The sequence below is a fragment of the Zea mays genome, chromosome 6, assembly GCF_902167145.1.
Source record: "Zea mays cultivar B73 chromosome 6, Zm-B73-REFERENCE-NAM-5.0, whole genome shotgun sequence".
In the NCBI taxonomy this organism is placed as follows: domain Eukaryota; kingdom Viridiplantae; phylum Streptophyta; class Magnoliopsida; order Poales; family Poaceae; genus Zea; species Zea mays.
This window is the reverse complement of record NC_050101.1, coordinates 165,514,021-165,531,949: the sequence shown is the minus strand read 5'-3', so window position 1 is coordinate 165,531,949 and position 17,929 is coordinate 165,514,021. Positions and strand designations below refer to the sequence as shown.

General features: G+C 48.2%; 3 protein-coding genes across 6 annotated transcripts; 2 read left to right on the top strand and 1 right to left on the bottom strand.

Annotated features, from left to right (window-relative positions):
* Nucleotides 1–3,603: 3,603 nt before the first annotated feature.
* On the top strand, nucleotides 3,604–9,573 carry LOC103630495 (probable inactive receptor kinase At5g58300). Of its 3 annotated transcripts, none has more exons than XM_020539593.3 (3): nucleotides 3,604–4,292; nucleotides 6,244–7,617; nucleotides 8,629–9,573. In XM_020539593.3, exons 2-3 carry the CDS (start codon nucleotides 6,336–6,338, stop codon nucleotides 9,249–9,251), a joined length of 1,905 nt encoding a protein of 634 aa, XP_020395182.1. In that variant the 5' UTR covers nucleotides 3,604–4,292; nucleotides 6,244–6,335; the 3' UTR covers nucleotides 9,252–9,573. The 3 variants fall into 3 exon arrangements, with proteins under 3 accessions (XP_020395182.1, XP_008649770.1, NP_001338880.1); XM_008651548.4 differs by having other exon boundaries at nucleotides 3,604–5,514; nucleotides 6,259–7,617; NM_001351951.1 differs by having other exon boundaries at nucleotides 3,667–4,292; nucleotides 6,259–7,617; nucleotides 8,629–9,385.
* A 245-nt stretch (nucleotides 9,574–9,818) lies between these two features.
* Nucleotides 9,819–15,072, top strand: LOC103630494 (thioredoxin H5). Its single transcript, XM_008651546.3, has 5 exons — nucleotides 9,819–10,085; nucleotides 13,872–13,931; nucleotides 14,086–14,199; nucleotides 14,314–14,436; nucleotides 14,563–15,072. The coding sequence occupies exons 2-5, from the start codon at nucleotides 13,914–13,916 to the stop codon at nucleotides 14,692–14,694; spliced, it is 387 nt and encodes a 128-aa protein (XP_008649768.1). The 5' UTR covers nucleotides 9,819–10,085; nucleotides 13,872–13,913; the 3' UTR covers nucleotides 14,695–15,072.
* LOC100501584 (uncharacterized) lies at nucleotides 14,907–17,759 on the bottom strand. 2 transcript variants are annotated; one of them, NM_001323013.1, is made up of 4 exons: nucleotides 16,881–17,759; nucleotides 16,046–16,219; nucleotides 15,567–15,971; nucleotides 14,907–15,485 (listed from the first exon to the last, which is right to left on the bottom strand). In NM_001323013.1, the coding sequence occupies exons 1-4, from the start codon at nucleotides 17,667–17,669 to the stop codon at nucleotides 15,138–15,140; spliced, it is 1,716 nt and encodes a 571-aa protein (NP_001309942.1). In that variant the 5' UTR covers nucleotides 17,670–17,759; the 3' UTR covers nucleotides 14,907–15,137. The 2 variants fall into 2 exon arrangements, with proteins under 2 accessions (NP_001309942.1, NP_001183202.1); NM_001196273.1 differs by having other exon boundaries at nucleotides 15,222–15,971; nucleotides 16,881–17,736.
* Between the last annotated feature and the right edge of the window lie 170 nt (nucleotides 17,760–17,929).

Sequence of the window (17,929 nt, the reverse complement as noted above, 5' to 3'; positions counted from 1 at the left end):
CTGAAACACTACTAGGAACTAGCAACATCACCATGTAGATGTAGCACATGTAAATGGTGACGAGGACTGATTAACATGGGTGAATGCATCTAATTGTTGGCGCAGAGGAGTGGAGAAGCTCAACGTTATCACTGAGAGTCCATGAGCCCTAAAACAAGGAATGACCATGGATTAAATACAAGGTTATGTTAATAGGAAAGTCATAGTAACATCTCATCTTAGTAGTGCAATCCTCTAGAATATGTGATACCAATTGATCAATGGGCAAGTTTTCAATTAATGGCAAGGCTAAATCAAGCTTCAAGATGTGTCCCAGTCTAACCCTAGATCTATTTCCCCTCAAATTAAGGTATCATGCAAAAAGAGATATAAGAAATATAAACTAACCATCTCGAGCAACATCATTAAATGAAATAAAGACAAGAACATCCAATTCTCTCTCTCTCTCTCTAAACGCAAATGAAACCTAGATTTGATTTTGCCTCAAATTAAGAAGGATTCATGAAAAAAGCTGAGAGATAGTAACTAATTTTTCTTGAGCAACCTCCTTTAAACAAATGAAAATCAAAACCTCAGCGTTGTATTTTGCAATTTCTGGATCTCTATGTTGGCCACCAATGAAAGGTGACTTGGATGAACACAGAAGAGGAATACATACTATTTACAACATAATTTCACCGGTGGTTCAACCACCAATGTTAGTGGTTTTAGTGGTTGTCTTAAAATAAGCACTAGCATAAATCTATCGGCGCTACTTCCACCACCACTTCATTAAAATACCTTGGATTTATATGTAATGTAACATCTATCTTTTCATTCCTACCATATAAATTGTGGCACAATGTCTTAGCCTTCAAAAGCCTGACCATTTAAAAACTTATAATACTTAAAGAGATATACAATTTTGTAGTTGATAATGTTTTTTATTTATAATTGTTTAGTGCTAAAAAATTTTGTGTTAAGATTAATGGTTTTGAAATTGATTTTTTATTTTTCAAATAATTTTATATGGATAGATGATCTAAACGAAAGTTGTAGCGTTCAAAAAGATCTAAAAAAATTAAATTTAAACTTTTTATTTAAATTTGTTTAGAATCATTAATATATATTGAATAGAGGAAATACAAAAGAAATGTATCAACCTTTAAGTCACAAGTAGTAATTTTAAGGTACAGTGGTAACTGGTAAGGGAAGCAACACACAGGACCTCACATCGCGTGAGTTTTAATCCGCACTTATGCACACACTGACACACGAAAAATCACGTGGACGACGTCGACGTGCATGTAGGAACCAGGCAACAATGCAGCCAGAGCCAAGCACCACGAGCGATGTGTACAGCTTCGGCGTGGTGCTGCTGGAACTGGTCACGGGGAGGCCTCCTATCCTGCACGGCCCTCAGCCCACCAGCGTGATCCAGTGGACACGGCAGCACCTGGCGCGCGGCGACACGACATCGAGGCCGTGGTGGACGCGTCCATTATGGGAGGCAGCCACGACGTCAACGGCGTGTGGAAAGCCGCGGAGATCGCGCTCCAGTGCACCGAGCAGGCGTCGGCGCAGCGCCCCACCATGGCCGACGTGGTGGCGCTGCTCCTCGAGTGCCTCGACCTCGAGAAGGGGGCGGAGGGCCGCGCAGGCGCAGCCGCAGCATGGGGCAACAACGCCGCACACGGAAGCTTCTGCTACGACGACGGAGACAGCGGCGCGACCGCGAGCTTGGCCCACAGTGCGCACGTCGTCGCTAAGAACCAGTCCACTGATGACGGGAGCCAGAGCAGCGCGTTTGAAATGGAACATGTACGTTTTGGGATGATGGCGACAGGCCCTGCCACGAGGTAAACACACATGCACGAAATGTAACGTAAATGATAATGGTAATGATTCACACTCGAATATCAGCGGTAACAAATTTGAATAAGGCGGTATCTATTTATAGTGTTGTATCGATTACGGTTGGACTTAAACAAACATTTTTTAACATTATCAGTTATACATTATGTTACCAATATGTGAACTAAACGGCACTCTAGGGCCTGTTTGGTTGGTTGCAAAATGTGTCACACTTTGTTGAAGGCTAGTTGTCCGAATTGAATAACTAGCCTTAGTCAGAAAAGTTAGGTAAAGTGTGACAAGTTAGATAGTAAACCAAACATGTCCATAGTTGGCATGGTCGACCATATAGAAAACCTACTGACAACTACATCATGCAATGCAATGCATGGAGAACTCTGCTGTTGAGCCTAGAATTAAACGATGAACGCAAGTGCATGTTTCTCGTCGGATGTGGTACTATCGAGAAGCATTTTCTGAATGGACAAGTTAAGGAGACCTAGCTACTCGTTACAATGCATTTTTTTTTTCAATGCGTAGTGTAGGTCAGGGCGCGATCGATCTGTACATGGGAAAAGTGCCTGCTATGTTATATACGGTGACGGCACGAGACCCCTCGTCCCCATCAACTGGCGACAAACAAGGCTGCGATTTGCAAATGGCTCTGACAAATCAATCACGTGGAACACTGAATCCCCTCTCCCTTTTAATTTTCCTTTTTCTACTAGTGCGAGCGAGAAGCAATCAAGCAACCCTGTTATGTTTCACTTTCACCCACTCGCATTGCGAGAGCCGAAAACAAAAGAGAGTGCGAGTGATCGAAAGCAAAAGCATAGGGCCGGGCAGGATTCCGATTTGTGGAAATACTATGCTCAAATAAAAGGCTACGTGCTCCTATCATGATTGAATCATGCATGCATGTGATCGTCAGTCCATGTGATGCCCAAACAGTGCGGCGCGCATGGTTGAATCATGCATGTTTCTCTTTCCCGTCGCCATTCATTGGAAAATCCGAATCCCCCCCCCAAAGGACACTATGCAGGGTAGCCGCTAATACACCGATCGTGTATAGTAATTGATTGATGCTTGGTGCGTCGATAATAATGATCTGCCAGTGCACGCACGGCAGCGACAGAACTCGTGCCCGTAAGGATTCTTCTGGACGAACAGATTAGCGCCGAACTGGCATAACTGCCAAAGAAGGACACACACACACTGATACTAATAAACAAAGCAGAGGCGAGGCTAGCTCCGCTTGCCTTGCACTGAACACATGCATGTTCAACAGTAGCAGGTTGCGAACGACGATCGTCAGTCATACACCTGTCCGTTGTTTTTTTTTTACAACAACAATCAACTACTGTCCGTTTGTTTCAATCCGAAGCAATCAGACAACAGTACCCCCGATTACTCGACGTACAGCCAGTATTACCGAGCCTGCGAGTTGTCGCGGCACGGCAGTGCACTACTAAGTACAGGTACAGCTGCACAGTAACGGACACATTTCTTTTCAGTAACTTAGCGCGATTGCCTTCGTCGGCCCACACGTCCGGGACAGTGAGCCTCCGTTCCCTCACGGCCACTGCGCCGCTGGGCCCGTCTACACCGTGAGTGTGACCACTCTCCGCGGCTCCGCTTTTTACCCAATCGGCCAAATCCCGATTCCGAATTTCCGCAGCTGTCACTCACACTCACACAGGGGCAAACCCGTCACTTGCCAGACAAGGACCAGAGGTCCAGAACCACCGCACCGCAGCCCATCGCACTGGCACGAACACACTTGTCTTCTCTTAAAACGCAGTCGCACAGAGAGTTTGCATTGCACACACAGGTCGCAGGCGCGCGCATCCGCACCACGGCGCCCCATCCCTCCCGTCAGCGTCGCTGCCTGCCTGCCTGCCTGCGTCCGCTCGCAACTGCAACGACAGGGAGGCGCGCGGGGAGGGAGAGGGACAAACCGAGAAAGGCACGGCACAGCTGCCTGCCTCGGCCCTCGGCACGCGCTCGCGCCCTGGTGACTGGTGAACACTGAGGACTGGAGGCGGTGGGCGCGGCGGGTCCAGCCACCGCGCGGTTCACGGCGGGGCGCGGCGCGGGCGAATGCCGGCCGTTTCAACGGCGGGCGGATCGGCCTGTTCCCCTGGCGCTGCTGGCGCCCCCCCTAGGCGGTGACTGCGAGGCCCGATCCTGAGGCGGGCGGCGACTCCGAGAGGGCGGTTGGCTGGTTTTCTTGCCAAGTGCCAGTCAGTCTCTCTCGTCTCGGCGACGCCGCGCGAAGGTCGGAACTCGGAATCCTCTTCCCGGCGTCGTCATCCCACCCCCGTCGGTTCCCTTCTAACTCCTGGCTCCTGGGGCCGCCGCCGAGCCGAGGAGAGGCGCACGCGCCTCGGGAATGGAGCTGGCGCCTCCGCTCCGCCTACGGGATCCGAGCCTGGGATGGCTTCCTGCAACTTGCGCAGGTACGTACGTACGGCGCAATTCACAGACTTCTTCAGTCCAGTACCGCGCACTGACTGTGAAAAAAAAGGATTTATTTCTTCTAGTACGATGCCATTTCTTGGTTTCACCACAGCACCGTTGCAGGAAAGCAAATCGAGTTTTCTTTTCCCTTGGAACACACTTGTTGGTCGATGCGTGCGTGCTTTTTTTGCCTTTTCAAAAAAAATGGGCAAAGAGAATGCACTGGAATCGCGCTTTTGTTAGTAGTAATTGAGCGTTTCGAATCTGAATGGAGCAGGTCGGGGTCGGGCATGTAGTATTTTACATTGTGGGCTTGCAGCAGCATTTTACATTGTCAATTCTCAAGCTTGGTGCATCGGTGGGGTATGACTTTATTTATGAGAACGTGGGAGTGTGAAAACTCTCGGTTATCTTTTTTCGGAGAGGATCTTTTACTAATCCCACCGGTACATCTACTGTTGCAAATCTCCTTTGGGGGTGTCGAGATAGCGATGGATCCCGCCTTCCTTTTGTCCTAAGCTGTGGGGGGGTCTGAGATACCTCCTCCTGACTTCCTCAGTGTGCCGTGCTGCGGCCCATGATCGCCCCCATGAACGAGCAGAGGACCACACCTCTTCCCTTTGGTTTCTTGCATCTGAGACCACCTGCTTTACGTGCTGGACTTTTGGCTTCGTGCTGACTGCCTTTTGCCAAAGCATTCTGGCCCTTGAGAAAAACAACGGCATTAGGTGTGGTTATTGCCTTATTGGGTTTAGGTTAGGTGCCCTGCGACGCTGCTTTTGTCTAGGTTACACATGTGCAAGGGAGTCCACCAGCGTGCCGTGCCTCACCTACAGGGCTGCTGCTGCTGCTGCTTTGTCACCACCCTTGTCTCTGCTCTGGTTATGTCCATGCGCGGTTGCTTAGGCGTGGTGTCTGTTTTCTTAACACAGTGGAGTTACCCTTTTTCAGAAAAAAAGGCTAAAGAATGATACGTAGCTACTAGCTAAAAGATGTGTTGGCCTCTTTTATATGGCACATGATCCTAGCTGTCCTTTTGGTAAAGAGATTGAGATAAACCAGCAGATCTGTTTGGGTTCGGGCCTTTCGGTTGAGCCTAAAGACTAAAGAGAAGACAAGATGCGTCATTCTGCTACAGAGAGGAGATTGCTGTGTGCAAGTTGAAATATCAATGTGGGCACCACTTTTGTCAGTCTCATGAATTTAAATGGATCATTCCAAGTATGACCTTCCACCAGCCTTCTCTCATTGATGAGGATTAATATGCTGGAATCTCCTAAGGAAGTCATATTTATATTTTACTGCATGTGTATGCTACTTGTTGTGTTTCTGCTGGAGCTCATGCACCAACTTCGTAAAACTATGGTGTCAAACCTTATTGGCCACACAATACTTGCCATTCTTGCAAGTGTAGTTGTGGTACGAGAAACTTCTTTTAACAGGATTGTAGATGTGATATTTAATGAAGGAAATGTCTGGTTTGACATTTAAACTTAAGAAGTGGTAATGCTTCTTAGAATTCCTCAGTTTTTTTGGGGGGTAGTTACTGTGATTGTATCTTATCTAGATGATCAAAATTATGAAATGAGTTGCTCCTCCTTACCTTTTGTGGTTTCCGGTTGCTGTTTACTCCCTCCGTCCCAAAATATTAGCATTCGTTTTAGGATGTCAATAGATTCATATAATATTTGATGTATGTGTTTTATATTATGGACACAAAAACAAAGTGTTAAAACGAACTGTATATTGGGACGGAGGGAGTACTTATTAGTTGCAGAGTATATAAATGTCCACTGGAAAACTTAAATCTGTTATGCTTGTTATCCATATTCACATCCCTTTCCTTTCTACCTTGTTTCTAACTTTCTATATACCAAACTGAAAATTTCACTGTTCATATTTATTCTTATAAACCATGGACCTTTATCGTGTATTGCTGACTTCTATTAGCCTTTTATGTGTCAGGACTCAAGTGTGATGAACTGATGGGGACTCTTGGACTATAACTGGTTTCCTCTTATTCTTCCAGCCAATCCTGACAAATGTGGCATCTCAAGCTGATAGCTTTAATTTATGGCTCTCTTTTCTTTATGCACATTCCATATGCTAGAGGTTCTGACCTAAACACCGATAAGCAGGCCCTTCTTGCATTTGCTGCATCACTGCCTCATGGCAGAAAGGTCAACTGGACCTCCACAACCCAAGTCTGCACGTCCTGGGTTGGCATTACATGCACACCGGACATGAAGCGTGTGCGTGAAGTCAGGTTACCTGCAATAGGGCTCTTTGGTCCTATCCCATCAGGCACACTTAGCAAGCTCGATGCCTTGGAGGTGTTGAGCCTTAGGTCAAACCGTCTTACTATTAATCTCCCTCCTGATGTACCATCTATTCCCTCACTTCGCTCTCTTTATCTTCAACACAATAACCTGTCTGGAATCATACCAAGTTCACTTTCTTCCAGTCTAACATTCTTAGACCTGTCCTATAACTCGTTCAATGGAGAAATACCATCGAAGGTGCAAGACATCACTGAACTGACAGCATTGCTTCTCCAGAACAACTCTCTTTCTGGACCCATCCCTGACCTTCGCCTCCCCAAGTTGAGACATTTGGATTTGAGCAACAATAACCTGAGTGGACCTATACCACCCTCCCTGCAGAAGTTCCCAGCTACTTCTTTTCTGGGAAATGCCTTTCTGTGTGGATTTCCATTGGAACCATGTCCAGGGACACCACCTGCTTCTCCATCGTCGCCATCGTCCCAAAATGCCAAAAGAAGCTTCTGGAAAAAGCTCAGCCTTGGTATCATAATTGCAATAGTTGCTGGAGGAGGGGTTGTATTCATATTGATCCTGATCCTCTTGGTATGTATCTTCAAAAGAAAGAAAAATGCAGAGTCTGGCATAGGATCATCTTCATCCAAAGGAAAGGCAATTGCAGGTAAAAGGGGAGAAAAATCCAAGGGGGAATACAGCAGCAGTGGTATTCAAGAAGCAGAGAGAAATAAACTGTTTTTCTTTGAGGGCTCTTCATATAATTTTGACTTGGAGGATCTGTTGAGGGCTTCGGCTGAAGTCCTTGGAAAAGGAAGTTATGGGACTACGTACAAAGCTGTTCTGGAGGATGGAACAACAGTGGTGGTCAAGAGATTGAAGGAAGTGGTGGCGGGAAAGAGGGAATTTGAACAGCAGATGGAGCTAATTGGCAAGGTTTGCCATCATCAGAACACTGCCCCATTGCGTGCTTACTACTACTCCAAGGATGAGAAGCTCTTGGTGTATGACTATGTCCCACTAGGTAGCCTTTGTGCTGCTTTGCATGGTATGCCCTCCATTTCAAATAATCTGTCTGAATCATTTTACATTTTGTTACCTGTCATATTGTTAGATTGAAATTTAGTTTTGAAAATTGAAGCTATTTGCTACTTCAACTTGAAAGTATAATCCAGATGGGGGTCACATACTTGAATCTCAAAGTGGGGATGCTTTACATCGATTGTAGAGAACTCTCTAATTCTGGGTTATGTAAATTATAATCTTTGGTCCTTAGTTACTTTTTTCTGAATAAGGTATTTATTATTTTTAACGTAGATATACACTCCAGATGTACTATCTTCAATCCTTAGTTTTTATTCTTCTGAATATAACATAGTTTTTTTACAAAGGATGTTGACATATACCTTCCTCAAATCATTTGGTATTTGGGATTCCAATAGCTGTTCTGGAGTTCCCTGGAAACAGTTAACAAGACCTGCTCTTGTAGCTAGAATTTTGGGCTTTTGAGATACTGAAATATTCTGGCCTTTGCAGTGAATGCAAAAGAATAATTGGTGGTTTCATAGTGCTGCCTTGCTTTTCTGTTAACTACTTAATCTTCAAGAACGACATGGACAGTTGGGGGTACAGGTAGCACTACATGGGTTGCATATTATTAATCAGGTTTAGACACATTTGGCTGATCTACTTAATCACCATGAACTGGAAACTGTGTGATTTTACTAGGAGGGCCTTAGGGCTTTTGACATATTTTTGACAGAACAACTGAGTTTGTTTTAATTTCTTTTTTCATCTAATTTGTCTGTATGGACATGTTCTCTTTTGCTTGGATACAACAAATTTAATTGGTTACTGAGATTTTGGGACTGGGTCACCAAATGAAAGGTGCATTTCAAGTTTTGCTTCTGTGATGTTTCCACTTTTATTTTCAGTCATTTCACCTGTTTTGCTAACTTATTGTCTGAAAGTCTGACTAAGCTCATCATACATATTTCTATGGAAATGGAACTGTATGGTAGTTGGTTGCAGACTAATTGTTGATTGTAATAAAATCCAGGTAACAAAGCTGCTGGAAGAACCCCATTGGACTGGGAGACCAGGGTGAAGATAGCTCTGGGCACTGCACGCGGAATGGCTTATCTTCACTCCGTGGGTAGCGGCGGGAAGTTCATTCACGGGAACATCAAGTCAAGCAACATCCTTCTCTCACAGGAACTCGGCGCCTGCGTCACCGAGTTCGGCCTTGCCCAGCTCATGTCCACGCCCCACGTCCACCCGCGGCTCGTCGGGTACCGGTCGCCCGAGGTCCTCGAGACCAGGAAACCGACGCAGAAATCTGACGTCTACAGCTTCGGCGTCCTCCTCCTCGAGATGCTCACAGGCAAAGCCCCTCTCAGGTCCCCCGGGCGCGACGACTCCATCGAACACCTCCCGAGGTGGGTGCAGTCCGTGGTCCGGGAGGAGTGGACGTCGGAGGTCTTCGACGTCGACCTGCTGAGGCACCCGAACCTAGAGGACGAGATGGTCCAGATGCTCCACGTCGCGATGGCATGCGTCGCGGTCGTCCCCGACGAGCGGCCTCGGATGGAGGAGGTGGTCGGCAGGATCGAGGAGATCCGGAGCTCCTACTCGGACACGAAGACGTCCCCGGAGGACAATCCGAGGGAGGGCGCTTTCTAATAAATCACCGAGTACCACACGTACCGGAACGGCAGTGACTTGCCGTCTACAGAAAGTAGGTCGGTTGGTTTGACAGCTCTGTGTCCAGTGAAGCTTTGCAGTCAGTCAGTTGATTATTCCTGATCATTCTTTGGTAAAAGTTGTTTTCTGTTCTTGGTTCCATGAGGTAGCCCCGGAACGCTGGTGGTGGTTTCGTTTCATTAGCGCTGCTGATTACTGTAGGGTGTTGTTTGTGGATCGTGCCGCGACTCGGTTTCGTATTCGTTTGAGGCAGCCCGACTCTTTCAAGTTTGATTTATTGAATGCGCATAAGTTTTTGCCACTTTCCTGTGCCTTACATACACCTAATTGTTGTTGAATCATGATTATGCTATGCAATTTTTACGTAATGAAGTAAGCCGCACTGTTGCCGGCCGAGCGTAAAAAGTTATCGCACCGTTACCGTAAAAAGTTTGATAAAAAGTTATCGCCACGGCCGCCGATCCCATGCGAGAACCTTTTTTATCGTGTACGTGCACGCGCGCCCTGATGATCGCCTATTTTGACGGTCGCTGTGGCCCCTATTTTGACGGCTAGGTTGCTATTACCAAGAAGGGCATTTCTGCCAACGTGCCGCCACGGTTACCAGGGAGCTTGCCCCGGTAATGGCGGTGGCTCGTTCCCTCCCCTAGCCCCCGGCGTCACCCGTCCCTCCCCTCCTGCCGCTGCCGCCGCCGCCGCCGCCGGGATACCGACCGCCCTCGGTCCTCCGCGGCCGCATCACGCCACGCGACCGACCTTCCCTGCTGCGGCGTTTCGGAAACAAAACGGAGAAGTGTCGTCCCTTGCAGAGAGGTATGTGCCGATTTCTCATCCAAACAATAAAAACCGATTGCATGTCATTGCTGTCACGGCGTGGGATGTTGGGGGAAACCTAACATGCGATGAATGATGATGCCACTGCACCGTGTTCTAATTAGAATATATATTTCCTACGTTGTTGATGTGGTCAGCAAAAAATGATTGGTACAAGTTTCAACTCTTAAATAGGAGGTATTTTTGTTCTCCAAACGCTACTGGATTCTTCATTCTTGCAACCTATTGGGCCAAGCTGTTGAGCATTATTCGACGCCCTCAATGCTTGTTTTGTTTCCTCCTTCCATGTTTTTTTTGTTGTCCTCATATGGGGTAGTAATGAGCTCTGAATTTTATGCTATGAAATTTATGGATCAAATCACGTTATGATCCAGCTCTATTTCCATTTATTTCTAAACAAAAAATAATTAAAGGTTCAAATAAATCACGGAGAAATATTTAAATCGCCATCCATTGCCACTCCTACCTATGCGTGACTTTTCATAATAAAACGTGCATGCTTCTCCTCATCGGCCATTATCATCAATTGAAATGCTGAAGTGCAATTTACTTTCCATGTTTCTGAGAACATGTGCATTTTGTCGTGAAGAAAAGAGATTTTAATTCAAGTGACCTGCCAGAAGAGTGAACAAAGGAGAAACAATTGTAAGGTGAGGAGAATAAAAATGTCACATTGCTCATCCACTTTAGGAAACCGTTACTCTCATTTGGCGTGAGCTAAAAGTGTTGTAAGCGCGCTTAGACTATAAGGGCTTATTTGGGAGAAGGGTAATAGAGGGGATTGAGTGGTTATCCTTGCTCCCAAACAAAAGGGAAAATCTAGATGTCACTGGCCCATCTCCTGTCTTGCAAGACTTGATTGACCATGTGAAAGTGCTTCACTCTCTGAGGGAAGCTGGACAAAGCAAGAGAAAATTCATATATATATATATATATATATATATATATATATATATATATATATATATATATATATATATATATATATATATATATATATATATATATATATATATATATATATAGTATTTAGAGCCCCGAGCTCTATTTAACTACAGGAAGCCCCGATCAGGTGTGCAGACCGCACCGGACCCTTTTTGGCTTATTGTACCTACCTGTGCTTACGCTAAATTATAATACGAGTTATGCTGATGTGTGTATCAGTTTATACAAATATAGTCTGCGTATATTACGTGAATCGGGCCCACGATCCTGCCCACGCGCTCACAATTATCCAGTCCCACGCCGTCACTATAAAAACACCCCCACGCCGCCAGGAATTAGGTTTTAGCGGTGGCGGCGGTTCCCTCGGGCGTGCGAGCAGGCGCCCGTGAGCAGGAGAGCCCCGGACGCCGCGGCGCTCTCCAGCCGGCGGATTGGCGGACGTGGAGGGGGCGCGAGGAGGAGGAGCCTCAGCGTCTGCGGCGGTACAGCTTTAGGAGGCACCGGTCAGGCGCGGCGGAGTGGGCGGCGGTGGTGCAGTTCATGGTGCTGGCGGTCATGGTGCTGCTGGGCGTCGTGGCCGTCCTTGTGGTGGTGGTGCTGCTGCAGCCCCGCACGCCGTACGTGGCGGTGCGGGCGGCGAGCCTGTACGCGCTGGTGTACGGGCAGACGGGGGGTGCTGGACGACGTGCAGGTCACGGTCCGGGTGGAGGCCCGCAACGGCAACGCGCACTCGACGGTCTACTTCTCGCGCCTCGAGTGCCGCCTCGCGTTCGCCGGCGCGACGCTGGCGGTGCTCCGCGCCTACCCGTTCCGCGTGCCCGCCAGGGGCGTCCTCCCGCTGGCGTACGTGGCGCGCGCGTAGGGCGCCCCGTTGGGCGACGCCAGCAGCGTCGCCATGGAGGCCGCGCTCTGCGACGGCGTGCTGCCGATCCGGGTGGAGGGGGAGGCCCGGACGCGATGGAAGGTCGCGGGGATCGTCGGCGTCGACCAGTGGACGCGCCTGGCGTACCAGCTCCGCTTCTTCTGGCCCAACGACACCGTGCTCCCCTTCATATGCAGCTCCAAGTCCAAGTTCTTGTTTTTCTGACCGCCGTGCCCTCTGTATTGTCTAGTGGCTACTCTTCTGACCTCAGTTCCATGGCCGGGCGTGAGCGTGACGGATCAAGATTCAGGAACAGCAAATGGCTTCATCGTTTTCTTTCTTGTCTTGGATTCGTTCAGTTATTAATTCACCCCCATGTCGCATGTATAGGTCGGTAAAAAAAAGATTTTGTCTTGGGTTCTTTCTTATTGCATTTTACGCTTCCACTAAAAAGCAAGTGCCACATTCGTCGTTTTAAAACAGATCATTGATTTACGCTAAAATTCGTATCCATTTACGTTGTTTCGGATCACGTCTTACGCTTAAATCCACCTGACCTAGAACCCGAGCACGATCGGAGCGCGATTTTCACGTCGTAATTTACGCCACATTCGTTATTACGAAATAGATTGATGATGTACGATAAAATTTGTACCCATTTACGCTGTTTGGTTTACGTTTTACGCTGAAATTTGACCAAGCCAAAATCCGTGCACGATCGAACGTGATCAATCTACGCTGTTTTAGCTAATATAGGATTTACGCTAAATTTCGTATTCATTTACGATGTTTTACCTTACGTTTTACGCCGGAATCTGCCCTAGCCAGAACCCGCACACGATTGGGTGCACGCGATTTTCACGCCGTAATTTTGGGCTTCGTTTGCTGTTACAAAACAGATATATGATTTACGCTAAATTTCATACTCATTTACGATGTTTTAGCTCACTTTTTACGCTGGAATCCGCCCGAGCAGAACCCGCGAACTGTGGCTGTAAATTAAAATTTATTTCCTTCCACTAATGCTCCTCAAACCGTAATTGTCCCTTTATTTACGCGATTATGCAGCACATCTTTCCTTATATCAAACCGATCAAGATTTATATAATGCATTGTTTATGCTATCATGTTACACATCGTTATGCAGTCGTAAACGGTGTGCACATGGTAATATTCGTTTCCGTGAGTCAAGGTACAAAAGATTCCTTCTATGCATGATTTATGCACATTACTACATATATTTATGTGTGTGTATATCGCCTGACGCGTATCACCTGGGATTCGTGGCTATCATCTGCATGGCTGACGCAAGCACGCGTACACTGGGCCGACCGCGACCTGGCTGGCGTCCTGGCTGGGGCTTCCCCCACTAACGGAAGCCCAGGGCTTCCATTACCTCTTCCCTATATATATATATATATATATATATATATATATATATATATATATATATATATATATATATATATAAAATTCTTTTTAAGGTGCTTGGTTTTTGGAACCCTCTCATATTTGGATGGAATGGTGCATTATAAGTTTATTCCATGATTTTGTTTGAATGCACCTCATTTCTCGCACCTATACTAATTACTCTCTCAATTCTTTTTTATTTGTCGTGTTTTAGTTTAAAAATAAACTAGCCGGCGACAAATATTCGAGAACGGAGCTAGTATTAGCTTGTGAAGGATAAGTCGTTCATGGATCAACTCGTTTTTATTTTACAAACTAAACAAAAAAAGGGCATGCGAAGATGATGAACCACTCCATTTTCTTTAAACCAAACACGCCATTTGTTGTTCAAGTTTGTCTATAGGTGGCAATAATATGTTAATAATGGTAACCAATTTTTGATGGATTTAGTTTGTTTCATACTATCTAATCAGCATATTTCCCCCAACTATGCATGCCCACTGATCGCAGTTACTGATTTTTTTAATAAAAAAAAAATCCATGAGCAGGGTTCAGGGGTCTGGATATCCTGACGAAACTGACTCGAGCCGATGGGGTGCTGTGGAAGCGTAAATCAACTTTCTCCAACTCCACTACAGTTTTACTTTGCTCGCCGTGTCATGGGTTGCCATTCTGTTTCGTTTGATATAATCATACATACTATAGATTAGCCGTTTGCAGCAGTAGGCAATAGGTTTCTGATCAGATTTTCTCTGCTTGCAGAGTGCCGTAGATGACGAGGAACATCTGGACTACAGCTCCGGAAGAGTGACCATCATACCAGACCTGAAGTGTTGGGAGCAGAAATTGGAGGAAGCGAATGAACTTGGACAGACAGTAAGTACCCAAGATGAATAGTAGTAATAACAAACGCTGTGAATCAGGATAGCATGATTCCTTCAGCTGTTCATCAGGTTAACTGTATACGTTGGCATGTCCACGCGTGTACAGGTTGTGGTAAAGTTCAGTGCGACTTGGTGTGGACCATGCAGGAACGCTGCTCCACTATACGCCGAGCTTTCCTTGAAGCATTCTGATCTTGTTTTCTTCTCCATTGACGTCGACGAACTGCCGGTGCGTACATCAATATTCAAAATTCCACACATTGATTTCTGTCTTTATCTATTTTGTTCTATTACTTTTGTCCATAGAACAAAAGAAGAGTCTTAAGTTAAATACCACATTAAAATGGTTCTCCAGGAATTGGTCACGCAATTCGATGTACGCGCAACTCCAACGTTCATCTTCATGAGAGACATGAAGGAGATCGACAAGCTGGTCGGGGGCAACCAGGAAGAACTCCAGAAGAAGTTCGATCCGTACTGCCAGTGACAGTAGAGGCGATCCATGGCCGGATTCGTCTGTCAGTATAGGATCAGAACGAGCATGGCCAAACATCTGATTGGCTGAAAGAAGGAGCAGGTCAGAATTTTGCAGCCAGTTGATGAGCTCTCTCTGCGAGTGTCTGCATCTGCATAGATTCGAGGAACTGAAGCAAAGGAAGTAGGATCTCTGTCTAGCATAATGTAAGGTTAGTTAGTGTGTGAAACTCTGCACCACATTGTTCACAGCATTCCCATACAGAAAAGTTGTAACATCAGTTACCAGATGACTCCCTTTTGAATTTGGGATGCCTCCCACTGCCGGTATGGTATGCCCAAGGATTCAATAATGCGCAATATACAAGGATGGTGAATCGATCGGAGGATTCCAATAAGCCGATGTGTATATATCCCGTAGGTCGTAGGTACCCAGCCATGGGCCATGGATGGATGCTATTTACTGAGCGAGAACTTGGACAGCACCGCCGCGGCCTGGTCGCCACCCAGGAGAAAATACGGGTGGCGCAACGCGGCCGCGGCAGACAGGCGGCCACCGCCGTTGGCGCCCCTCTCCGAGATGAGCTTGGTGGCGAGGTCCCAGCCTCGGCCGGAGTCGAGGTCCAGGATCTGCAGGTCGGGCCTCCGCCGCGCGCTCTGCCGCCACCTGTTGAGGTCGTAGCCGGCGGACCTGAGCTCGGCGTTGAAGTTCTTGAGCCCCGACTGCGTCCGCAGCGTCGGTATGGCCATCTGCATCAGCACTATCCCCGCCGAGTACATGTCGAACAGGTCCGGGCTGTTCAGCTGCAAAGATGGCTGCTGCTGTCAGTGTCCGGTCACAGAACAGCACCGCCAAGCTGACTGCGCGAGGAGAAGTGCCACCACCTGCCAGAGGATCGGGGAGAGGATGGCGGCGATGGGCTCCGGCGGGGGCTCGGGCGTCTCCTCGGGGAGGACGTAGAGCTCGGGCGGGCAGTAGTCCGGGTCGAGCAGCGCGCGGTCGGGCACGTAGTTCTTGCCGATGCGGAGGTCGGTGGCGGCTCCGAAGTCGATGAGCTTCACCTGCCCGCGGCGGGTCACGACGAGGTTGGACGGCTTGATGTCGCGGTGCACGATGCCCGTGGCGTGGATGCGCTTCAGCGACGTGATCAGCTGCCGCATCACCTGCTTCACCACCAGCGCCTCGCGCTCCAGCGGGCCCAGGCCCTGCAGCACGCGCCCGAACATGAGACGCTCCAGGTTGGACGGGAAGCCGCGCTCGCTCAGGTAATTGGCCAGCGTCCTGTCGCCCTGAAGATGATACCAAAAGTATTAGGAAAAAAAAACAGTTGAATTCCATCGAAATGTCAATCAAATGCATATACCTCAAACTTCCAGACGAGCCACTTGCCGCCCTTGACGAACTCCGCCTTGTTCTTGTCGGCGACGAAGCTCCCGAGGAAGTCGGCGCACGACTCCGGCGCCGCTCTCGACACGCGGTAGTTGAACCACTCCTCGTAGTCCCCACACTCCTTCGCCCCCACCGTCATGACCTTGATCTGAATTATAATGATAACATTTATGGGATTTGCACAAAATGGTGTTTTCACAGTTCACTCTATCTATAGTGTTTTTTTTAAAAAAAAATCAGGATAACACTGCCAAGAAAGAAAGTGTGATCTACGGAGACTAAACGTTTCTCATTTTCTTTGGTTTTTACAAAAAAGGATTACCTAACAAAAGATAATATATTTAAAAGATGTTGATAAGGTAATCCCAAATGTTGTTTTTTGCAATACTGATGAAACCATATGATGCTTGTGTTTTAGTTGCCATATATGACTAGGTTCATTTGGCACTTTTGTCATTGAACCAACTTTGTAGTGTATCAATGTGTTTGATATTTGGCTCAATAGATTGTCTTTCAAGCCTAAAATCTGAATTTTAGTTGGTGCAACTGCTCTATGTTAAGCTATTTGATTGAGTAGAAATGATATGGCTTTTAATAGAACTACAATTAATTGTTTCATGTAGGTTATTTTTAGGAAAACGTATTTGATAGGAAGTTTAGCTGCTTTTTAAAGAAGGGGAGAGAGATGTTTTGAAGATGGGATGTAAAAAGTTGGAAGTCACTGTTATGGGGATTTTTAGTTTTTCCAGGATTGTAGCTCGACAGTCGACACCACAGCAATTTCAGCACCGGGGCCGGGCGCTGCTTACCTTCTTGAGTATGACCTTCTCCTTGTACCTGTCGTCGTTCTGGAGGCTCGTCTTGGCCTTGCCGGACCGCTCCTCCACGACGGCGCCGTTCTTCGGCACCACGGCGCCGGCATACACCACCCCGAAGGAGCCCTCCCCGATGCGCTCGCCGACGACGAAGTCGCTCATCTTGAGGCTCCGCCGGCCCAGCACGCTGTCCAGCGCCAGCTGCAGCGGCGCCAGCACGTACATGTCCACGGCGCCGCTCAGCACCCCGGGCCGCGCGGTCAGGTACAGCCACGTCGCGGCCAGGAACCCGAACAGCGCCCACCGCTGCGCGTCCGACAGTCCCGACGTGAGCGCGTCCAGGCGAGACAGCGCGCCGCCCGCCACGCTCGCCACCGGGTTGGACGCGTCCAGGTGCAGCAGGGAGCTCAGGAGGCGGTCGGGGGTGGCCACCGCGCCTGACGCGTCCACGCCCAGGAGCTCGCTCACCGCGCCGGCAGCGGCAGTGGTCGCGTCTCCCGCAGCCGGACCAGCGGAGGGTTCCAGTGGCAGCGCGGTGACGAGGTCGTTATTTGATGTGAGACCCGCGCCGGCGTTGCTAATCACCGCGTCGGACGGGTCCACCTGCAGCGACCTCTTGAGCTCGTCCACAAAGGACGCCCAGCCATCGTCCGCACCCTCGCTGCTGGTCGCGCGGCACCTGAAGATCAGCCTCTGGGCGTGTGGTTTGGCGCCGAACGGGTGGAGGAGAGTTGGGTACTTCTTGACGAGGGTGGCTGCGGGGGGCAGGTGGGAGGCGGCCATGGCGAGGAAGGCGCTCTCATCCCATGGGGGAGCCGAAGGTAGACGAGCACGCGGGAGAGGGGACAGGGGAGACAGTGAGACACACACGAGCGCGCGTCTGTGGAGTAGGGAGCAGAGGCTGCGAGGTGCGCTACGTGTCAGGCTGCAGCTTGTAGCGTTTGTTATCCAGATGAATGATGGGCCGACGAAAAGTATATCGGGCCTTGGGATAAAAGACATTGGGCCTTCCTTTGTTTCATTCCTTGCCTCTTTTATGACAT

Coding starts and splice junctions, on each gene's coding strand:
- LOC100501584 (NM_001323013.1), bottom strand. CDS start 17,669: ATGGCCGCCTCCCACCTGCCCCCCGCAGCCACCCTCGTCAAGAAGTAC. Junction 16,220..16,880: donor AGAAGGTCATACTCAAGAAG/GTAAGCAGCGCC, acceptor ATTATAATTCAG/ATCAAGGTCATGACGGTGGG. Junction 15,486..15,566: donor TCTCCCCGATCCTCTGGCAG/GTGGTGGCACTT, acceptor CCATCTTTGCAG/CTGAACAGCCCGGACCTGTT.
- LOC103630495 (XM_020539593.3), top strand. CDS start 6,336: ATGTGGCATCTCAAGCTGATAGCTTTAATTTATGGCTCTCTTTTCTTT. Junction 7,618..8,628: donor CCTTTGTGCTGCTTTGCATG/GTATGCCCTCCA, acceptor AATAAAATCCAG/GTAACAAAGCTGCTGGAAGA.
- LOC103630494 (XM_008651546.3), top strand. Junction 14,200..14,313: donor CGAATGAACTTGGACAGACA/GTAAGTACCCAA, acceptor ACGCGTGTACAG/GTTGTGGTAAAGTTCAGTGC. Junction 14,437..14,562: donor TTGACGTCGACGAACTGCCG/GTGCGTACATCA, acceptor ATGGTTCTCCAG/GAATTGGTCACGCAATTCGA.